This window comes from Pongo abelii, chromosome 18, assembly GCF_028885655.2.
Source record: "Pongo abelii isolate AG06213 chromosome 18, NHGRI_mPonAbe1-v2.0_pri, whole genome shotgun sequence".
Taxonomy (NCBI): domain Eukaryota; kingdom Metazoa; phylum Chordata; class Mammalia; order Primates; family Hominidae; genus Pongo; species Pongo abelii.
The window spans coordinates 68455435-68476078 of NC_072003.2; the positions used below are offsets into that span (position 1 = coordinate 68455435).

Sequence of the window (20644 nt, forward strand, 5' to 3'; positions counted from 1 at the left end):
TTCTAGTGCTGTTTTTTAATTTATTTTTTATTTAATTAATTATTTTTTTTTAATTTATTTTATTTGAGACAGAGTCTCGCTGTCACCCAGGCTGGAGTGCAGTGACACAATGTTGGCTCACTGCAACCTCTTCCTCCCGGGGTTCAAGCAATTCTGCCTCAGTCTCCCAGGAAACTGGGATTGCAAGCGTACGCCACCATGCCTGGCTAATTTTTGTATTTTTAGTAGAGACGGGGTTTCACCATGTTGGCCAGGCTGGTCAAACTCCTGGCTTCAAGTGATCCACCCACCTCAACTTCCCATAGTGCTGGGATTACAGGCATGAGCCACTGTGTCTCCAGCTGTGTTTTTGGATTTGTTTTATTTTATTTGTTTGAGTGTAGTAGAACAAGAGATTTAGGGGGCTTGCAGTAGCCTATAAAGATGTTGTGGAGTGGAGGTGTTTGAGAATCACTGGTTAAAAAACTGAAACTCATTAAAATCCAAGTTCTTCATTTTCTTTCATATGGCTTTTCCGTTATCCCTAATGTTGGCAGCACCTCAAGTTAGAATCATTCGTGAATTTCATTAACATCACTACCTCCCTTTTCCACATACTAAACAAAGATATCAACTAGGAACAAAGCAGTCCCTGTGAAGCCCAGCTAGCCGCAGTGGGGGATGCTGGCTGTGCATGTGGGATGCAGAGTTCCTCTCCTTATGCTGACCTTGGAGTCCATGAGAAAGATTTTTTTTGGAGTGAGGCTGACCTTATATACTTGAAACTGTGAAGTTTGCTATCTTGAGGGTTAGGATTTGCAAAGCTAGTATGATTCTGGTAGTTATTTTCTCCGAGGCACTGCTGCCAGGTCGGCTGTCATGTAGCAGAGTGATTGAGCATGCAGGTTTGCAGTCCTGCCCCACCACATGGCAGCTGTGTCATCTTGGGCCATATTTTCACCTCTGTGTTCCTCAACTCTTTGTGCCTCAGCTTCTCTCTCAAGGAATTACAGTGGTATCCACTTCAAATGATTGTTGGGAACATTAATGGATGAATGCATGTAAAGTGCTTAGGACTGTACATGGCATATTGAAAACATTCAGTATTAGTGTCTTTGCTGTTATGTTTTTATTTATTAATAATATTTCATCATCCGAATGGCTTCCAGTAAATATGGCTGTCAGTAAATATAGATTATTCACATGTTTTTACTTTTTCCCCTCCAAAATGGGAATTAGAAAACACTTTAAGGAAATATATTGGCATCATCTTAGTGTTCAGATATATTATTTAGATCCTGATTTAAAGAGACAGACACTGGGTATGGTTCTTACAAATTTTCAAGAAAACAGTCAATGATGGTTAAGAGAAATGGTCAGGCACAAATAAATTTTCCTGCTGATTAAGGTAATCACCAATCTGTAATTATCCTCTCTTGCAGCTCTAAGTCACAAAGATAATAAAGAATTCTGAAGAGGAGAAAATATCACCCTTTGGCAGGATGCTTCAGTAGCTCTTTAGTCTAACCCTGTTTTTTCCTCAGGCCTAAGTAACATTCACTTATCCTGAATCTTTATAAATTTGTTGGGGCCTGTCCACAGTTAACACAACTTTGGAGCTTTAGAGAAGCTAAATATCAAATTGGCATGCTAGATGTAATCATTTACTCTAATTACAAAGACAGCCCAGCTATTCAGTTGAGTTCCCCATACTTCCTTTATTTAATAACCAACTTCCCCAGTTTGTGCAACTTCCTGAATTCTTAGAGCTGAAATTATTGTTAGTTTCCATCATAATAAAAGGTCTCACATGCGCAACAACTGAAGTATCCTGCTAAGGGTGGTGTTTCCTTCTCTTCAGAGTTCTTTATTATCTTTGTGACTTAGATCTGCAAGAGAGGACAATCAGACTGGTGATTCTCTTTTCTTAATCAGGAGGAAAATTTTATTGTGCCTTCCCACTTCTGTTAACCATCATTTGTTATTCTTTTTAATTAGAGCTCCCACTAGAGATTAATGTACATTTTCATATCTTCTTTCTAGTTTTTTAAATGAACTTATTTTTATTGATTACTTTGAAGATAGTCTTTAAAGAGTCAAAAAAGAGGGCCGATCACCTGAGGTCGGGAATTCGAGACCTGACCAACATGGAGAAACCTTTTCTTTACTAAAAATACAAAATTAGCCAGGCGTGGTGGTGCATGCCTATAATCCCAGCTACTCAGGAGGCTGAGGCAGGAGAATTGCTTGAACCTGGGAGGCGGAGGTTGTGGTGAGTCAAGATTGCACCATTGCACTCCAGCCTGGGCAACAAGAGCAAAACTCTGTCTCAAAAAAATAATAACAATAAAATAAAGAGTCAAAAAAGCGGCCGGGCACGGTGGCTCGTGCCTGTAATCCCAGCACTTTGGGAGGTCGAGGCGGGTGGAGGTCGAGGCGGGTGGATCACGAGGTCAGGAGATGGAGACCATCCTGGCTAACATGGTGAAACCCTGTCTCTACTAAAAATACAAAAAAAAAAAAAAAAAAAAAAATTAGCCTGGCATGGTGGCAGGCGCCTGTAGTCCCAGCTACTTGGGAGGCTGAGGCAGGAGAATGCCGTGAACCCAGGAGGCGGAGCTTGCAGTGAGCCGAGATCGCACCACTGCACTCCAGCCTGGGTGACAGAGCAAGACTCCGTCTCAAAAAAAAAAAAAAAAAAAGTCAAAAAAGCTTGTCCTTGTGCTTTTTTTTTTTTTTTGAGACAGTCTCACTCTGTCACCTCACCCAAGATACAGTGCAGTGATGCAATCTCAGCTCACTGCAACTTCCACCTTGCAGGTTCAAGTGATCCACCCACCTCAGCCTCCGTAGTAGCTGGGATTACAGGTGTGGGCTACCACGCCTGGCTAATTTTTGTATGTTTAGTAGGATTTCGCCATATTAGCCAGGCTGGTCTTGAACTCCTGACCCTCAAGTGATCCGCCCACCTCGGCCTCACAAAGTGCTGGGATTACAGGTGTGAACCACCATGCGTAGCCCCTTGCCCTACTTTTTACACCCTAGTTCCAATCCCCAGAGATTGCCATCTTCATACCCCTCCTTTTTAAAGTAGTTTCTTCTAGTAATTATTTCTCTGTTTCTAAATAAAATGCTTACACAGACCTCTCTTCATTTAAAAAATTTTGGACGTGACCTACTCACTTTCTACATGTTAGATGTGGACTTAGTGCACACGCATAGGTGCACACACGTAGGTACACACGTGCTCAAAACAACTTCTGCCATTTCCCATCACAACTTTTGGCTAAATTATTGGGCACTGTTTACTGCTGACCACGTGGATGTTATTCAGTGCTGAGCCTAGTGCAGTCATCAGCCTTCCCTGCACATTTGCTTCCTTTTCTGTGTACTTACTGATATATTTTCCAAAGATCCAGCAACTCTATCATGCACATATCATAATTTTGCTCTAGTTTTGTTCTATTTACCCAGACTTCAGCCTTTGACACCTATCCCATTGTCTTTTTCCTTGGTTGTGGATTCATACCTTTTTTACACCTTGTCACTTTAGCGAGATTTCAGGAGAAAGAGGATGCAAATGTTTGTGGTCATTCTGCTATGTTAGTTGCAATTCTTTTTACAACTAACAAAGTAGAACAGCTGAGTAGTTGTTCTACTTTGAAAGACAAATTTGTTAAAATGTTTTAAACATAAATTTTAAAATTTATCACAGATTTTTAAAAAAATTGTATTTATTTATATCATTCAAAATTCAAAATGTTCCTAACACAGAGAAATGGTAAACATTTGAGTGATGAATATGCTAGTTACCCTGATCTGATCACTATATTATATCTATTGAAACATCACCATGTACCCTATGAATATGTACAATTATTATTTGCCAAATTAAAAAATTAAAAGTAAAAAAAATTTTAAACTTACTAAAAGATACAAAAATAAAAAGTCTCTCTCTCACATTTATCCCCTTGTCACCCAGTTTCCCTCCCCAGAAATAATCAATATTATTAGTTTCTTGAGTATCCTTCCAGAATTATTCAATGAGTGTACACAAATAGTTGAATTCAATAGAGATGATTTTGCATCTTGCTTTTTACTTAACAATAGATCTTAGAATTCATTTCATGACAGTTCTTTAAAAACATATTATTATTTTTTAAAAATATATATTATAAACAAAAATAATAAAACATATATTATTCTCGCTCTGTCGCCTAGGCTGGAGTGCAGTGACGCGATCTTGGCTCACTGCAACCTCCACCTCCTGGGTTCAAGTGATTCTCCTGCCTCAGCCTCCTGAGTAGCTGGGATTCTAGGGATGCATCACCATGCACAGCTAATTTTTTTTTTTTTTTTCAGTAGAGACAGGATTTCGCTATGTTGGCCTGGCCAGTCTCGAATTCCTGGCCTCAAGTGATTCTTTCACCCACCTCAGTTTCTCAAATGCTGGGATTACAGGCATGAGCCACTGCACCTGGCCTTATTCATTTTTTAAATGGATGCCTTATATTCCATTGTATGAATGACCATCACTTAATCAATTTTCTGTTGATGAAAATTTGTTTCCAGTCTTTTCTATTACGAATAGTGCTACAGTGATGATTTTGTACATAAGTGATTTCCTGCTGTGTTAATATACCTATTAGGATAGATTTCTAGAGTAGAATTTCTGGCTTACCACAGAATTTAGACTTTTAAATGTAATACACCATTTTCTTATGAATGCAAAATATTCTATGAAATGCAAAATACTTGATTTTCTTTTTTGTTTGTTTTTTATTTTTTGAGATGGAGTCTCGCTCTGTCACCCAGGCTGTAGTGCAGTGGCACGATCTCGGCTCACTGCAACCTCCATCTCCCTGGTTCAAGCAATTCCCCTGCCTCAGCCTCCTGAGTAGCTGGGATTACAGGTACACACCACCACGCCCAGCTGATTTTGATTTTCTTTTTTAATCAAGTAACAGGTTACAATTCATTTTCCCCCTCTTTCTACTCTCACCCTGCAGGGGCAACCAAAACAGATTTGGATACAAAAGGAAGCTGATATTCTGCTCTTGGCGGTGGATTTCCCTTTATATTTAAGATATGCTATATTATTTTCTTCCTTTTTCTTCTATTTTAAAAACCTGCCAGGTGTGGTAGCTCACGCCTGTAATCCAGCACTTTGGGATGCCAAGGCGGGCAGATAACTTGAGCTCAGGAGTTCAAGACCAGCCTGGTCAACATGGTGAAACCCCGTCTCTACTAAAAATACAAAATTAGCCAGGTGTGGTGGCATGCACCTGTAATCCCAGCTATTCCGGAGGCTGAGGCAGGAGGATTGCTTGAATCCGGGAGTTGGAGGTTGCAGTGAGCTGAGATTGTACCACTGCACTCCAGCCTGAGACAGAGCAAGACTCTGTCTCAAAATAACAATAATAATAATAAAATTTTTAAAATAAGAAATAAAAACCTAAAAGGGCAGATATGAAATATTTTCTTATAGTTTCTTAATAACAACTTTTTGAGATATAAGTCACATACCATACCATTGATCCACTTAAAGTGAACAATTCAGACCAGGTGTACTGGCTCACACCTATAATCCCAACACCTTGGGAGGCTGGGGAGGGAGGATCACTTGAGTCCAGGTGTTTGAGGCCAGCTTAGGTAACATAGTAAGACCTCGTCTCCACAAAAAATAAACAAAATTAGCCATGTGTGGTGGCACACACCTATAGTCCCAGCTATACTGAAGTGAGAGGATAACTTGAGCCTGGGAAGTTGAAGCTGCAGTGAGCTGTGATTATACCAAAGCACTCCAGCCTGGGCGACAGCAAGACTCTGTCTTAAAAAATAAAAAATGAGGCCGGGTGCAGTGGCTCGCGCCTGTAATCCCAGCACTTTGGGAGGCCAAGGCAGATGGATTGCCTAGCCAGACCAACATGGTGAAACCCCATCTCTACTAAAATACAAAAAATTAGCCGAGTGTGGTGGTGCGTGCCTATAGTCCCAGCTACTTGGGAGGCTGAGACAGGAGAATCATTTGAATCCGGGAGGCAGAGGTTGCAATGAGCTGAGATTACACCATTGCATGCCAGCCTGGGCAACAGAGTGAGACTCCATCTCAAAAAAAAAAAAAAAAGTAAATAAATAATGAAATAATGAAATAAACAATACACTGGTTTTTAGTATATTTTCAGAGTGTGTAACCATCACCACAGTCAACTTTAGAAGTTTTTAAAATTTTGAGACAGGGTCTCCCTTTGTCACAAAGGCTTGAGTGTGGTGGTGTTGTGCTAGCTCACTAAACCTTGAATTACTGGGCTCAAGTGACCAACTTGCCTCAGCCTCTCAAGCAGTTAGGACTACAGGCATGCACCACCATGTCTGGCTAATTTTTTTTTTTTTTTTTTTTTTTTGAGACAGTCTCGCTGTGTCACTCAGGCTGGAGTGCAGTGGCACTATGGCTCACTGCAACATCTGCCCTCTGGGTTCAAGCAATTTTCTTGCCTCAGCCTCCCAAGTAGCTGGGAGTACACGTATGCACCACCACGCCCTGCTAATTTTTGTATTTTTAGTAGAGACGGGGTTTTGCCATGTTGGCCAGGCTGGTCTCAAACCCCTGACTGCAAGTGATCCACCTACTTCAGCCTCCCGAAGTGCTGGGATTACAGGTGTGAGCCGCTGTGCCCAGCCTATCTGGCTAATTTTTTAAATTTTTGTAGAGATGGGGCCTGGCTATGTTGCCCAGGCTGGAATTTTAGAACAATGGCCCCCAACCTTTTGGGCGCCAGGGACTGGTTTCATGGTAAACAATATTTCCATGGACGGGGCGGTGTTGGGAGGGCGGGGATGGTTTCAGGATGAAACTGTTCCACCTCAGATCATCAGACTTTCCATTCTCATAAGGAGCACACAACCTAGATCCCTTGCATGTGCAATTCACAATAGGGTTCACACTCCTGGGAGTGTCTGTTGCCTCCAATGATCTGACAGAAGGCAGAGCTCAGGCAGTAATGCTCCCTTGCTGCTCACCTCCTGCTGTGTGGTCCTGTTCCTAACAGGCCATGCCCAGTACCAGTCTGCAACCTGGGGGTTGGGGACCCCTGTTTTAGAATTTTTTTATCACCCCGGAAAGAAACTTCGTAACTATTAGCAGTCACTCCCCACTTTCTCAAACTACCACAGCCCTAGGTAACCACTAAATCTACTTTTCCTATATAGAGATTTGCCTATTCTGGACATTTCATTTCAATGGAATTATACAATGTGTGGGTTTTTGTGTTTCTTGTAGTTTTGTTGGCAGAAATACCTGTGAGTTTCAAGTGAGTAGGTGGTTTTCCGGGTTGCTGTGGGTATTTTGGGAAGTTGTTATCTGCTCAGGAGAAATGAGGCAGGTTAGTTTTGAAGTAGGAATAGCTTAGCAGTTCCCTGGGATAGAGCCAGTTAACAAAGACATTTTAGAATTAGACTGACTTTCCTGTTAATGCAAGAGTACTAAGTAAAAGTACACGACACCCAAACTCCTTTTGCTACTCAGAATCACTGAGTAACACGCTGTGGGATCATCTTGAAGTCAACACTGTTTTGATCAAAATATGTTTGTGGCTTTCGGGGAAGTCTTGGGGGAAGAAAAAAAAACCAGTTATTTTACAAAGTTGACGGTCTGTTTTGTTACATGTAGTTATCGTAATAACATTTTTTTTTTTTTTTTGAGACGGAGTCTCACTCTGTCGCCCAGGCTGAAGTGCAGTGGCACCATCTCGGTTCAATGCAACCTCCACCTCCTGGGTTCAAGAGATTCTCCTGCCTCAGCCTCCCGAGTAGCTGGGACTACAGGCACATGCCACCACGCCCAGCTAATTTTTGTATTTTTAGTAGAGACGGGGTTTCACCATATTGGCCAGGCTGGTCTCAAACTCCTGACTTCATGATCCACCCACCTGCTTCAGCTTCCGAAAGTGCTGGGATTACAGGCATCAGCTACTGCACCCGGCCTTTTTTTTTTTTTTTTTTTTTTTGAGATGGAGTTTTCACTCTTGTTGCCCAGGTTGGAGTGCAGTGGTGCAATCTTGGCTTACTGAAACCTCCACTTCCCAGGTTCAAGTGATTCTCCTGTCTCAGCCTCCCAAGTAGCTGGGATTACAGGCACCTGCTACCACGCTCAGCTAATTTTTTGTATTTAGTAGAGACGGGGGTTTCACCATGTTGGTCAGGCTGGTCTCGAACTCCTGACCTCAGGTGGTCCACCTGCCTCAGCCTCTCAAAGGCTGGGATTACAGGCGTGAGCCACTGCACCCAGCCTAACATTTTTTTTTGAGATGGAGTCTTGCTCTGTCGCCCAGGCTGGAGTGCAGTGGCGCCATCTCAGCTCACTGCAAGCTCCGCCTCCCGGGTTCACACCATTCTCCTGCCTCAGCCTCCCGAGCAGCTGGGACTACAGGTGCCCGCCACCACGCCCAGCTAATTTTTTGTATTTTTAGTAGAGACGGGGTTTCACTGGGTTAGCCAGGATGGTCTCGCTCTCCTGACCTCGTGATCCACCTGCCTCGGCCTCCCAAAGTGCTGGGATTACAGACGTGAGCCACCGCGCCCGGCCGCCTAACATTTTTTTAGTTACGTTAATTCACCAATATTCTATGCACTGCCTCCAAAAAAAGTTCAGAATGCTTCTGTGAACTCTTCCCAGTTTGGATTCACTTTTTACCTTCTCTATATCTCATCTGTTGCACCACATCCGAAAACGCATAGCTAGTTTCCTACGATCAGAGCAGAAAGATGTCTCTCTCACACAATCCTTCGGGTCTCATTGCCAAAGGGATTGATGTGTGATGTTTTCTTGAATCTTGTGCTGACCCAGAAATTACCCCATTTTCAAGTCACAAAGGAATTATCAAGTGTGATGGGCCCAGGGTCATGTGAAGGTTATGGCCATGCTTCCACAGAGTGTCAAAGTACAGAAAGTTTTTTCAAAGTAAATGAAAACAGCCACACAAAATCTCATCCCTTTCATTTTTATACAATCTTAACCATCATGTATGACTCTCTTCACTGCTTGGTGGGTAAAGGGGGAACTGCTCTTATTCTCCAGGGATTTATAAACTCATAGGTGCACCTGTATCCTAGAAGGTAAAACTCAAACAGCCAGCCATTTGGCAGCCATCTGTGGAACAGGCCAGCAGGAAGATAAACAATTGCTGTTAGATCTGGGACTGTGGGAAGCAAGGAAACTGGGCTTTGCTTTGGCAACCTTTTTATGGAAGACTGGGAGAACTAAAAGCTCCCTAATGAGTTTAAAGTTTAACATTATAGGAAAAGCAAAAAAAAAAAATCTGAAAAATCATTGTTAATCTGAAAAAGGGTGTGTTAGGATTATTTTAATTGAAAAACAGTCCAACTGGTATGGGCATTAGAGGGTGTTTATTGGCTTTTCTATCCAGAAAGTCGAGTGGGTGGAGTACACCTGGGTCCCGGAGCTGAAAAGATGCCATCGGGTCTCTTCTTCTTCTCCCTCCCTCTCGGGCTGGCTCTCCTCTGTGTTGGTGTCATTCTTGAGTGGGCTTTTTCCACATGGTGGCCACTGGCAGCTCCAGGTTAGTCTCTTCAATGGGTGGTGGGGAGTGGAATTTATCTTTCCCAGTAGTGTCAATGTGGGTTTCAGGATTGAATCTCATTCCCCGTTCCTGAACCAATCATGGTGGTAGGGATGGAATGGAAGATCCTAATTGGCCAGCCTGGGATATAAGTTCACACCTGGAGGGGAGAAAGTGGGTATAGTTAGCCCACTCAAACCACACAGACTGAGAGTAAGAAAGGGATATTTCTCCAAAAGAACACGGTGGTGGTGTTGTTACCAGAAGAGAGAGTAGATGCTATGTGTAATCACATGTCTGCCCACTACAGAGAGGAAGTCCAGAGCTCATTTGGCCAGGATAGTATGTTCACAGAAGTAAATGACTGTTCTCTGCTAAAGACTAATGAGAGAAAATAGGAATAAACAACAGTAAGGGCCCGGCACGGTGGCTCATGCCTTTAATCCCAGCACTTTGGGAGGCCGAGGCAGGTGGATCACCTGAGGTCGGGAGTTTGAGACCAGCCTGACCAACATGGAGAAACCCTGTCTCTACTAAAAATACCAAATTAGCCAGGTATGGTGGCACATGTCTGTAATCCCAGCTACTCGGGAGGCTGAGGCAGGAGAATCACTTGAACCCAGGAGATGGAGGTTGCAGTGAGCTGAGATCACGCCATTGTACTCCAGCCTGGGCAACAAGAGCAAAACTTCGTCTCAAAAAAAAAAAAAAAAAAAAGACTATGTTAAACAACAGTAGGAGGGACTTTAGTAATAGGTTTCAGAAAAGCTAGAAATAGATCAAAGTTTTATAAAGCAAATCCCATTTTTCCACTGTTTTCCATTGCAAAGTCATGACTACATTCCTAAAAGGAAACACCCACCAGATTTTATGAGTTGAGAACTTCTGATTTTAGAAAGCAGCTATGGGCCAGGTGCAGTGGCTCACCCCTGTAATCCCAGCACTTTGGGAGTCTGAGGAGGGTGGATCACCTCAGGAGTTCAAGACCAGCCTGGCCAACACAGTGAAACCCTGTCTCTACTAAAAATACAAAAATTAGCCAGGCGTGGTGGCAGGCACCTGTAATCCCAGCTACTTGGGAGGCTGAAGCAGGAGAATTGCTTGAACCGGGAGGTAGAAGTTGCAGTGAGCCGAGATCACGCCATTGCACTCCAGTTGGGTAACAGAGAGAGACTCCATCTCAAAAAAAAAAAAAAAAAAGTTATGATAGCTGCAAATCTGTAATATATACTAGGCCTTGTAATATATCAGTGATATAACACCTGCCAGAATTGCAGTTGTGGAGGTCTTTTAGAAGTTGGAGGCTATTTCTTTTTTTCTTTTTTATTTTTTTGAGACCTCACTCTGTCACCCAGCTGGAGTGCAATGCTGCAATCATAGCTTACTGCGGCCTGGAACTCGTGGGCTCAAGCAATCCTCCTGCCTTGGCCTCCGAGTAGCTAGGACTACAGGCACGCATCACCACACCTGCCTAATTTTTTAAAAAATATTTTTATAGAGATGGGGTCTCCCTATGTCGCCCAGACTGGTCTCAAACTCCTGGCCTCAAGTGATCCCCCCACCTCAGCCTCCCAAAGTGCTGGGATTACAGGTGTGAGCCACTGCACCTAGCCCCCTCTTCTTTCTCTTAGCAAACAATTCATTTACCCTTAGGCCTCAGACATTTTTTTCTTTTTTTCTTTTTTTTGAGACAGAGTTTTGCTATTGTTGCCTAGGCTGGATTACAATGGTGTGATCTCGGCTCACTGCAGCCTCTTCCTCTCGGGTTCAAGCAATTCTCCTGCCTCAGCCTCCTGAGTAACTGGGATTACAGGTGCCCAATACCATGCCCAGCTAACTTTTTGTATTTTTAGTAGAGACGGGGTTTCACCATGTTGGCCAGACTGATCTTGAACTCCTGGCCTCAAGTGATCCGCCCACCTCGGCCTCCCAAAATGTTGGGATTACACGCGTGAGCCACTGCACCCAGCCAATGCAGACTTTTTTTCTATGCTACAATATTCCATAACTCCATGTTGAACCTCCAAGGACTTCTTCGTCATTTTATATAATAGAGTGAACTACAACTACAGTGTCACATTTTGGCAACAGTGTTGTGCCACAGCCTGAATCTCTGTTAAGAGCAGAGCTTCTGCTTGCCTAAGATTGGAGCCCATCTTAGGACTTCAGTCCTAAGATGGACTCTGGATTGGAGGTGTGGCTTAGGACCACATGCAAAGACTTCCCAGGCTCTTTGGAAGCAAGAAAAGGTGGGGGTGGGGAGGGCAGAAAGGAGGATGGGCAGACAGGTGCAGCCCTCAGCAGGTGCTCCGCCTTCAGAGCTCAGCAGATGCGGCGGATAAGAAGCCAGTGAAGAGTGTGGATGTGGTTTAGAAGAGAATGGAATCACAACCTATAACATAAAAAACTCCACGTAGACTTTGCCTGCAAGACTGTCAGTTTAAACACGAGAATGGTAAACTTAGATGAAAAATAAGTATAGATTTCTCAAGCATTTATATTACTTCTTCCCCATCCTCTATTTCTTAATTCCTGAAATTTATATCAGGACTGTATATTTGAACCCTTTTTACTCATCCATCCGTTCATCCATTCATTCATTTAGTAGGTAGTTACTGAGCACCTGACACGTGCTAGGACTCTTCTAGGCATTGGGGATACAGCAGGGAACAAAAGAAAATCCTTGACTTTATTATAGAGTTCACATTCCAAGGAGGAGAGCAGACAATAAGGAAATACACAACCTGTCAGGTGATATTAAGTGCTAAGACAAATGAAGCAGGGTGAGAGGAGTAAAGAGTGGCAGGGGAAGGAGGCTGCCGTTTTATATGTGACAAATGTGATCTGTGAGCAGAGACATGATAGGGTTTGGGAGCAAGCTGTGAGGCCACCAGGAGGAGCAGCAGCCGACACAGAGGGGAAGTGAGGCCGACTCCTCCAGGCCAGGATCACTTGGTCTACTGGAGAATAGCAAGGAGGCCAGGAAGCAAGGGAGAGTGTTAAAAGATGAGATCAGAGAGAGAACAAAGGAAGGCAGGGAATGGGGACTGCTCATATTCAGGGGAGAAGGGAAACCACGGAGGGGTCTGGGCAGAAGAATGAAGGGGCCAGACTTATGATTCAAACCAAAGAGCTCCATCTGCAATGGATGAAAAGGGTAGAAGCAGGGAGACCAATGAGGGGATTATTGGAGAAACCCAAAGCAGAGCTGATGGGCCAGGGTGCTTGGGGTAGAAGTGGGTTCTCATCCTGGAACCCCTATTTCTACCTATTCCTTCTTTACTTTTTTTCTTTTTCGTCACTTCTTTATAGCATGTAACCTTTTTCCTGTTCTCTGCTAAAGACTAATGAGAGAAAATAGGAATAAACAACAGTATAGACATGAATCATAGAATTTGCAGTTATATAGTTTTGAGGCCGACCAGGGGTTTTGTTCTGGATCTGTCTGGTCATCTCTCACCTCCCTGCCACCCCTAAAAAGGTTGCTGAGTATGGGGCTGGGCTCAGATTATGATAACACTGTTCCAGGCTACACATTTAGAAGGCGCTGCTGTGGATGGGAGAGAGGATCAGCAAGTCCTATGAAGGGGGGACTCAGGGTCAGGGTCTTCCCTATTTCTGTTGATTAGGAAACTCAGCCATGAGCTTAGATCTAATATTGATCATGTCCAGGATGCTCTGAAAATGTTTCCTTGTGGAAATTGCTCCCATCACTGGCAGTTCTACAGAGGGAAATTATACAGGAATGGAGAACTGCAGCAAAGGCAGGAGGCACTGCCTGGATCATAGAACGTCAGTGCTGGGAGTGACCTTAGAGATCGTATCAGGCTGGGACTAGACAAACGCAGGAGTCTCAACTACCAGGCCCATCTTCGTTCCACTCACTGTGCTGACTCTCCAAACAATAGGCAGCCCTTGCTGGGAGAGCTGTAGAGATGGTTTTCAGCGTCTCTGTGTTCATCCCATCACAGGGTGACTGGTTTATTTGCCTTTCGCTCCTAAACAGTAATGAATCCTTTCTTTTTGTTTTCAACCCCAGGGGTTGCCCTTCTCTCAGACATCTATCCTGAGAAAATCTTGCCGGACTTGTTGGCTCAATATGACAGCGGCAAAGACAAGCACACACCAGAGACCAGAATGAAAGTCGGGGAAGTCCTTATGCGAATCGTCAGGGCATTAGGTGAGTTTTCTTGTTTCATCCACCTGGAAAAGGGTGGAGGATCAGTGTGACTTTGAAACTAAAATGTGTGTACCTGGGGGCTTGTTACACTAGTGTGGTGAGGGTAGTTTGAGTGCTGGGATGAACTAGTACCCATTTAGGAATTTAGGAAATATTCAGATGCCTACTATGAGACTGAAAGCAACAATGTCCTTTTTCTTAAACCTGCTTAGTCTCTCGCCAGGTGCGGTGGCTCCTGCCTGTAATCCCAGCATTTTGGGAGGCCGAGGCAGGTGGATCACCTGAGGTCAGGAGTTCAAGACCAGCCTGGTCCACATGGTGAAACCCTGTCTCTACTAAAAATACAAAAATTAGCTGGGCTTGGTGGTGTACGCCTGTAATCCCAGCTACTCGGGAGGTTGAGGCAGGAGAATTGCTTGAACCTGGGAGGCAGAGGTTGTGGTGAGTCGAGATCATGCCACTGCACTCCAGCCTGGGCAACAAAATGAGATTCCATCTCAAAAATAACAACAACAACAAAAAACTGCTTAGTCTGCTTCCCCGGGAGCTGTGTTGGGCCCTGATTTTCAATGGAGCTGGAATTAGAAGTCTCACACTTGAGCAGCAGCAAGCACAAAAAGTAGAGGAATATCAGCTGGGCACCGTGGCTCACACCTGTAATCTCAGCACTTTGGGAGGATCACTTTAGGCCTGGCAGGAGTTCAAGACCAGCCTGGGTAACGTGGCAAAACCCCATCTCTACCAAAAATTAGCCAGGAGTGGTGGCACACACCTGTAGTCCCAGCTACTCAGGAGGCTGAGGTGGGAGGATCACCTGAGCCTGGGAGGTCGAGGCTGCAGTGAGCAATGATTGTACCACTGCACTCCAGCCTGGGCAACAGAGCGAGACTCAGAAATAAAGAAGAGGAATGTCAAGCAGGGAAGGAAGAGTGCTGACTCTTGCTGAATGTCTACTGCGTGCCAGGTTGTCCATATATATATTCTCATCTAATTTCCCAACAAATCTTGTAAACAGGCTGTTACTAAACCTGTTTTACAGATGAAGAAACCGTAGCTCAAACATCTTCAGCAATTTGTCCAAGACTCATTCAGCTGGTAAGTGATAGTGCTGAGAACTGAACCACCAACTTGAAGGAAGTTACTCTAGGCTGTATAAACTGACAATAGTAGTTAAGGGATAGGCTCTAGACTTACACTGCCTCACTTCAAATCCTGAACTGCTGCTGCTTTTTTTTTTTTTTCTCGGTAGAGGTGGGGTCTCACTATGTTTTCAGGCTAGTCTCAAACTCGTGGACTCAAGCAATCCTCCCACCTCAGCCTCCCAAAGTGCTGGGATTATAAGCATGAGCCATTCTGCTTCTTATTGGCTATGTGGTCAGGGAAATGTTTCTTTCTTTTCTTTTTTTTTGTTTTTTTCAAGACAAGGTCTTACTCAGCCACCCAGGCTGGAGAGCAGTGGTGCATTCATGGCTTACTGCAGCCTGAACCTCCTGGACTCAAGTTATCCTCCCTCCTCAGCCTCCCACATAGCTGGGACTACAGGCATATGCCACCATACCCAGTTAATTTTCTATTTTTTGTAGAGACAAGGTCTCACTATGTTGCCCAGGCTGGTCTCAAACTCCTGGGCTCAAGTAATCCTCCTGTCTCTGCCTCCCAAAGTGCTGGGATTACAGGCATGAGCCATCGCGCCCAGCTGAGGGGAACATTTCTTAACCTTGGGTGCCTGAGCGTTCTAATGTGTAAAATGATGATATTATTAGTTTGGTTTTTGTTGTTGTTGTTGTTGTTATTTTTGCAACAGTGTCTCCCTCTGTTGCCCACATTGGAGTTCATTGGCACGGTCATGGCTCACTGCAGCCTTGACCTCTTAGGCTCAAGGTATCCTTCTACTTCAGCCTCTTGAATAGCTGGGACTAGAGGTACATGCCACCACGCCTGGCTAATTTTTGTATTTTTGTAGAGATGGGGTTTTACCATGTTGCCCAGGCTGGTCTTGAACTCCTGGCCTCAAGCAGTCTTCCCACCTTGGCTTCACAAAGTGCTGAGATTACAGGCATGAGCCGCTGCACCCAGCCAGAATGAGGATATTAATAACACTTAACTCATAGGGCTGTTGTAAAGATTAAATAAGGTAATTCTTACAATAGTATTTGGCATACAATAAGGGCTCAGTAAAATTTTATTTTTGCCTACGCAAAAAAGATTTAAACATTTCTTAAAGATTAAAAATGAAGGAAAACAAATATTTTTTGCTGTTTTTTGAGTGCTCATATGAAGCTAGGAGGTGGGACTCTAGGGAACAAGGACAAAGAAAACAATAGTTCATTCTGAAGAGAGAGGTTAAATTAAGATGAATTTCTCCATAAGCCAGCAAGTATACTTTGAATATTTTTATACTGGGCTATATAACATAGAATTGAGAGAAGATTCATTTATTTAACCTGTGCTCCATAGACTTAACCATTAGCTGTCACACTGAATATCACTAGAAGCCTTAAAATAAGGCAAATCAATCATACAGGTGAGAGCCAGTGGTGTACAGTATCCATTTGAGCCAGCTAGCGGCCATATTGAATTTTGAGAATGAGGTTCCGTTTTAGGACTGTGTTCTTGTCATGCATGGCCTATATCAGATTGTGTTATAAAGTATAGCTGTTGGTGGTTAATATTTGGCTTAATAACAGTGCCACACTTCTTTTATTCTTTAAGTTATATCAGCACTTCTTAGGTACTGCTGTATTTGTCCTTGGCTTTTTAGTAATTCCATTATATGCTCACTAGCCTATTATCTAAGGCAGAAAAAGAAGATATAATCTCAACTTCAGCTTGGGCAATTTGTCTGTGAGCTGTAGTAAAACTTGTAAATTTTACTCTTTATCCGGTAGGTGAAGATTTTGGAGAACAAAGTGGAGGTGGGGTAGCTTTTTGCCACTTGCATCAGATCACACTGAATTCCTCCTTCATCAGCACGTCAGAGGATTTATAGAAATTCCATATAGCCATGCACTGTTTGTACGGACATAGCCCTTAATTTTCCTAATTTCTAGGTGACTGTTCTGGCTAAGGATGATAGAACCTAGGTCTCCAACCACTTAAATCCTTTTATCAGTGAAAGGAGAATTACTTGAGAGTGAAATTTATTTTGTTTTTGTTTTTGTTTTTTTCTGACCAATGGATTCATGTCACAGAGAGTGAAATTTATTTATTTATTTATTTATTTAATTTTTTTTTTTTTTTTGAGATGGAGTCTTAGCCGGGCGTGGTGGTTCACGCCTGTAATCCCAGCACTTTGGGAGGCCAAGGCGGGCGGATCACGAGACCGAGACCACAATCAAGAGATCGAGACCATCCTGGCCAACATGGTGAAACCCCGTCTCTACTAAAAATACAAAATTAGCTGGGCGTGGTGGCACGTGCCTGTAGTCCCAGCTACTCAGGAGGCTGAGGCAGGAGAATCTCTTGAACCCGGGAGGCAGAGGTTGCAGTGAGCTGGGATTTCACCACTCCAGCCTGGCAACAGAGCCAGACTCCGTCTCAAAAAAAAAAAGAGATGTCTATCACCCAGAGTGGAGTGCAATGGCGCCATCTTGGCTCACTGCAGCCTCCGCCTCCTGAGTTCAAGCGATTCTCCTGCCTCAGCCTCCCGAGTAGCTGGGACCACAGGCCCACACCACCACGCCCGGCTAATTTTTGTATTTTTAGTAGAGACAGGGTTTCACCATGTCGGACAGGCCAGTCTCGAACTCCTGACCTCAGGTGATCTGCCCGCCTTGGCCTCCCACAGTGCTTGAATTACAGGTGTGAGCCACTGCACCCAGCTGAGAGTGAAATTTAAAAATACATTTTTTTCTAAGAAGAAAGATGAACTTTCTGTATTTGCCTTAGTTCTGAATTTGGATCTAAAACATGCCAGACAAGTACACCATTATAATAAACCATTCTCTCATAGTAGGTGTGAAGGGTGTACCACTGGGATTATCAGAGCTGAGAAGAATATAAACCATACATAGACAACATCAACGTAACATGTATTTTCTCTGGTAGACCTCTACCTTTGGGATGATAAATATTAAAAGTACATATTTCAGAGTCCCCATTGGCCAGTCCAGATCATTTCCTGGGGTGAAAGTGGAGGTGGGGATGAAGGGCTGGATAGAGTTGAAGTGAGGCCTTACTCCTCCTTACATGCTCTTATAATTAGCCCAATTTCCAAAACAGCCTTCTGGCATTTCAAAGCAAATTCCACTAATTCTCAAAGTTCCCTTCTTTCTGTAGCCTACTCTTCAGTGTCCAACTGTAAACATAGCCTTAGCTTTAACTGCTGGTTTCTGTTTCACATCATCAGCTTGTCCTGGTGCATAGATGAAGTGGTGTGTTGAAATCCTTTGAATAACATTAAAGCCCAATTTAACAACATAGCCAAAATTCTTTGTTTTCTAGTGTTGTGGAAATGCTGTGAACAGCCACTTGGTAAAGCTTCTCTAATAAGTCCCCTAGTTCCATCAGCCTAGGCCTTGCTCTCTCCCCACCTCTACCTCTTCTCTGCAGTGGGGGGAGTTGGTGGGAGAATGTGGCCCACCCGTGGGAGCAGGGTGCAGTACACTGTGTTACTTCTCTGCATCACGCTAGTTCCCTAGCCACACCTACTTGTCTTCCTGCCACTAGATCATGGTGCAAAATCAGCAGGAGCGTTTTTTCTTTCCATTAAAAAAAATTGAGGTAATACATATATACAGTAAAGTATATAAAGTATATGAATTTCTTTTTTTTTTTTTTTTTTTTGAGACAGGGTCTCGTTCTGTTGCCCAGGCTGGAATGCAGTGGTGCGATCATGGCTCACTGCATCCTTGACCTGTCAGTCTGATCTGCCTCCCTCAGCTTCCCGAGTAGCTAGGACCACAGGTGTGCGCCACCATACCTGGCTACTTATTAAATTTTTTATAGAGATGGGGTCTTGCTGTGTTCCCCAGGCTGATCCCGACCCCCTGGGCTCAAGCAGTCCTCCCACCTCCACCTCCCAGTGTGCTGAGATTAAGGCGTAAACCACAGCACCCAGCCTGAAGTATATGAATTTTTTTTTTTTTTCTTGACACGGAGTCTTGCTCTGTCGTCCAGGCCAGAGTGCAGTGATGTGATCTTGGCTCACTGCAACCTCCACTTCCCAGGTTCAAGGGATTCTCCAGCCTCAGCCTCCCGAGTAGCTGGGACTACAGGTGCGTGTCACTGCGTCCAGCTAATTTTTGTATTTTTAGTAGAGATGGGGTTTCATCATGTTGGCCAGGCTGGTCGCAAGCTCCTGACCTCAGGTGATCCACCCACCTCAGCCTCCCAAAGTGCTGGGATTAACAGGTGTGAGCCACTGCGCCAGGCCCAGGAATATTTTTGAAGGTATTTATTGCTAAAATGTCTTCCAGAGAAGTTGTGCCGGTTTATATTATCAATGTTTGTCTGTACCCTCGAAAGTATGATATATTCTATGTATTATCATTTTTAAAAATCTTTATCAAGAAGATATATAAATTTATGCTATCTTGTTTTTATTTCCATTTATTCAATTGATAAGGTTAAATATTTTCCATATATTGACGAGCTAAGATTCTGGGTATGTGGAGGGTGTGCATGTGTGTGTGAGAATTACATATTCTAGTCTGTTGTTTTTTAATTAGGGTATCGATTTTGTTTTTTGACTTTTTTTTTTTTTTTTTTTTTTTTTTTGAGACGGAGTCTCACTCTGTTGCCCAGGCTGGAGTGCAGTGGCTCAGTCTCAGCTCACTGCAACATCCGGCTGCCAGGTTCAAACAATTCTCCTGCCTCAGCCTCCTGAGTAGCTGGGACTACAGACGTATGCCACCATGCCCGGCTAATTTTTTTTGTTATTTTTAGTAGAGACGGGGTTTCACCATGCTGGCCAGGCTGGTCTCGAACTCCTGACCTCGTGATCCTCCCGCCTCAGCCTCCCAAAGTTCTGGGATTACAGGCGTGAACCACCAACGCCCTGCCCTTGTTTTTTGATTTTTAAAAGTTATATGTATTTAAAGATCTTGAACCATTGACATCTATATCGTAAATATTTTCTTTTAGTTTTGTTCATATTTTCTTTTTCATTTTGTTTTTGACACACAGAAGTTTTTAATTTCAATGAAGGTAAATCTATCTTTTCCCTTATGATTTTTCTCTTATATAGAAAAGAGCTTTCCCACACCAGGATTACATAAGTATGAATCTATCTGTCTGTCTGTCTGTCTGTCTCTCTCTCTCTCTCTCTATATATATATATATGTATATATTTTTTTTTTTTGTGAGATAGGGTCTTGCTGTGTTCCCGAGGCTGGACTTAAACTCCTGGGCTCAAGCAGTCCTTCTGCCTTAGCCCCGTGATTAGCTGGGATTATGCACACGAGCCACTGCACCTATATAGTTCCAGCTACTCAGGACTCCGAGGTGGGAGGATCTCTTGAGCCCAGGGGTTTGAGGTTGTTATGAGTAGCTGGAACTATAGGTGCGTGCCACCACGCCCAGCGAGGCTTTATATATTTTTATGTCTACTTTTCAATGTAGAAAATATTGTGGAAGGAGGCTGGGCGAGGTGGCTCACACCTGTAATCCCAGCACTTTGGGAGGCCGAAGTGGGCAGATCACAAGATCAGGAAATCTAGACCATCCTGTCTAACACGGTGAAACCCCGTCTCTGCTAAAAATACAAAAAATTAGCTGGGCATGATGGCATGCGCCTGTAATGCCAGCTAGTTGGGAAGCTGACGCAGGAGAATCTCTTGAATCTGGAGGCAGAGGTTGCAATGAGCCGAGATCACACCACTGCTCTCCAGCCTGGGCAACAGAGTGAGACTCCATCTCAAAAAAAAAAAAAGAATTGTGGAAAGATTTTGGTTCAGTCTCTTTTATT

At 43.6% G+C, this 20644-nt stretch overlaps 1 protein-coding gene across 5 annotated transcripts in view; it reads left to right on the forward strand.

The window, feature by feature from the left end:
* The window catches only part of TANGO6 (transport and golgi organization 6 homolog), a 242660-nt gene that overhangs the window by 118616 nt on the left and 103400 nt on the right, over nucleotides 1–20644 (forward strand). For 3 of the 5 annotated variants that reach the window (XR_010137850.1, XM_024233267.3, XM_054534041.2), the window contains exon 15: nucleotides 13597–13737. Coding sequence is in view for 4 of the 5 variants with exons in the window: in XM_024233267.3 (XP_024089035.2) it covers nucleotides 13597–13737 (141 nt within the window). In the remaining variant the exon portion in view is untranslated. Of the gene's footprint in view, nucleotides 1–13596; nucleotides 13738–14776; nucleotides 14891–20644 lie in introns of those variants that run through there. The other 2 variants (XM_063717734.1, XM_054534042.2) reach the window with 2 other exon arrangements.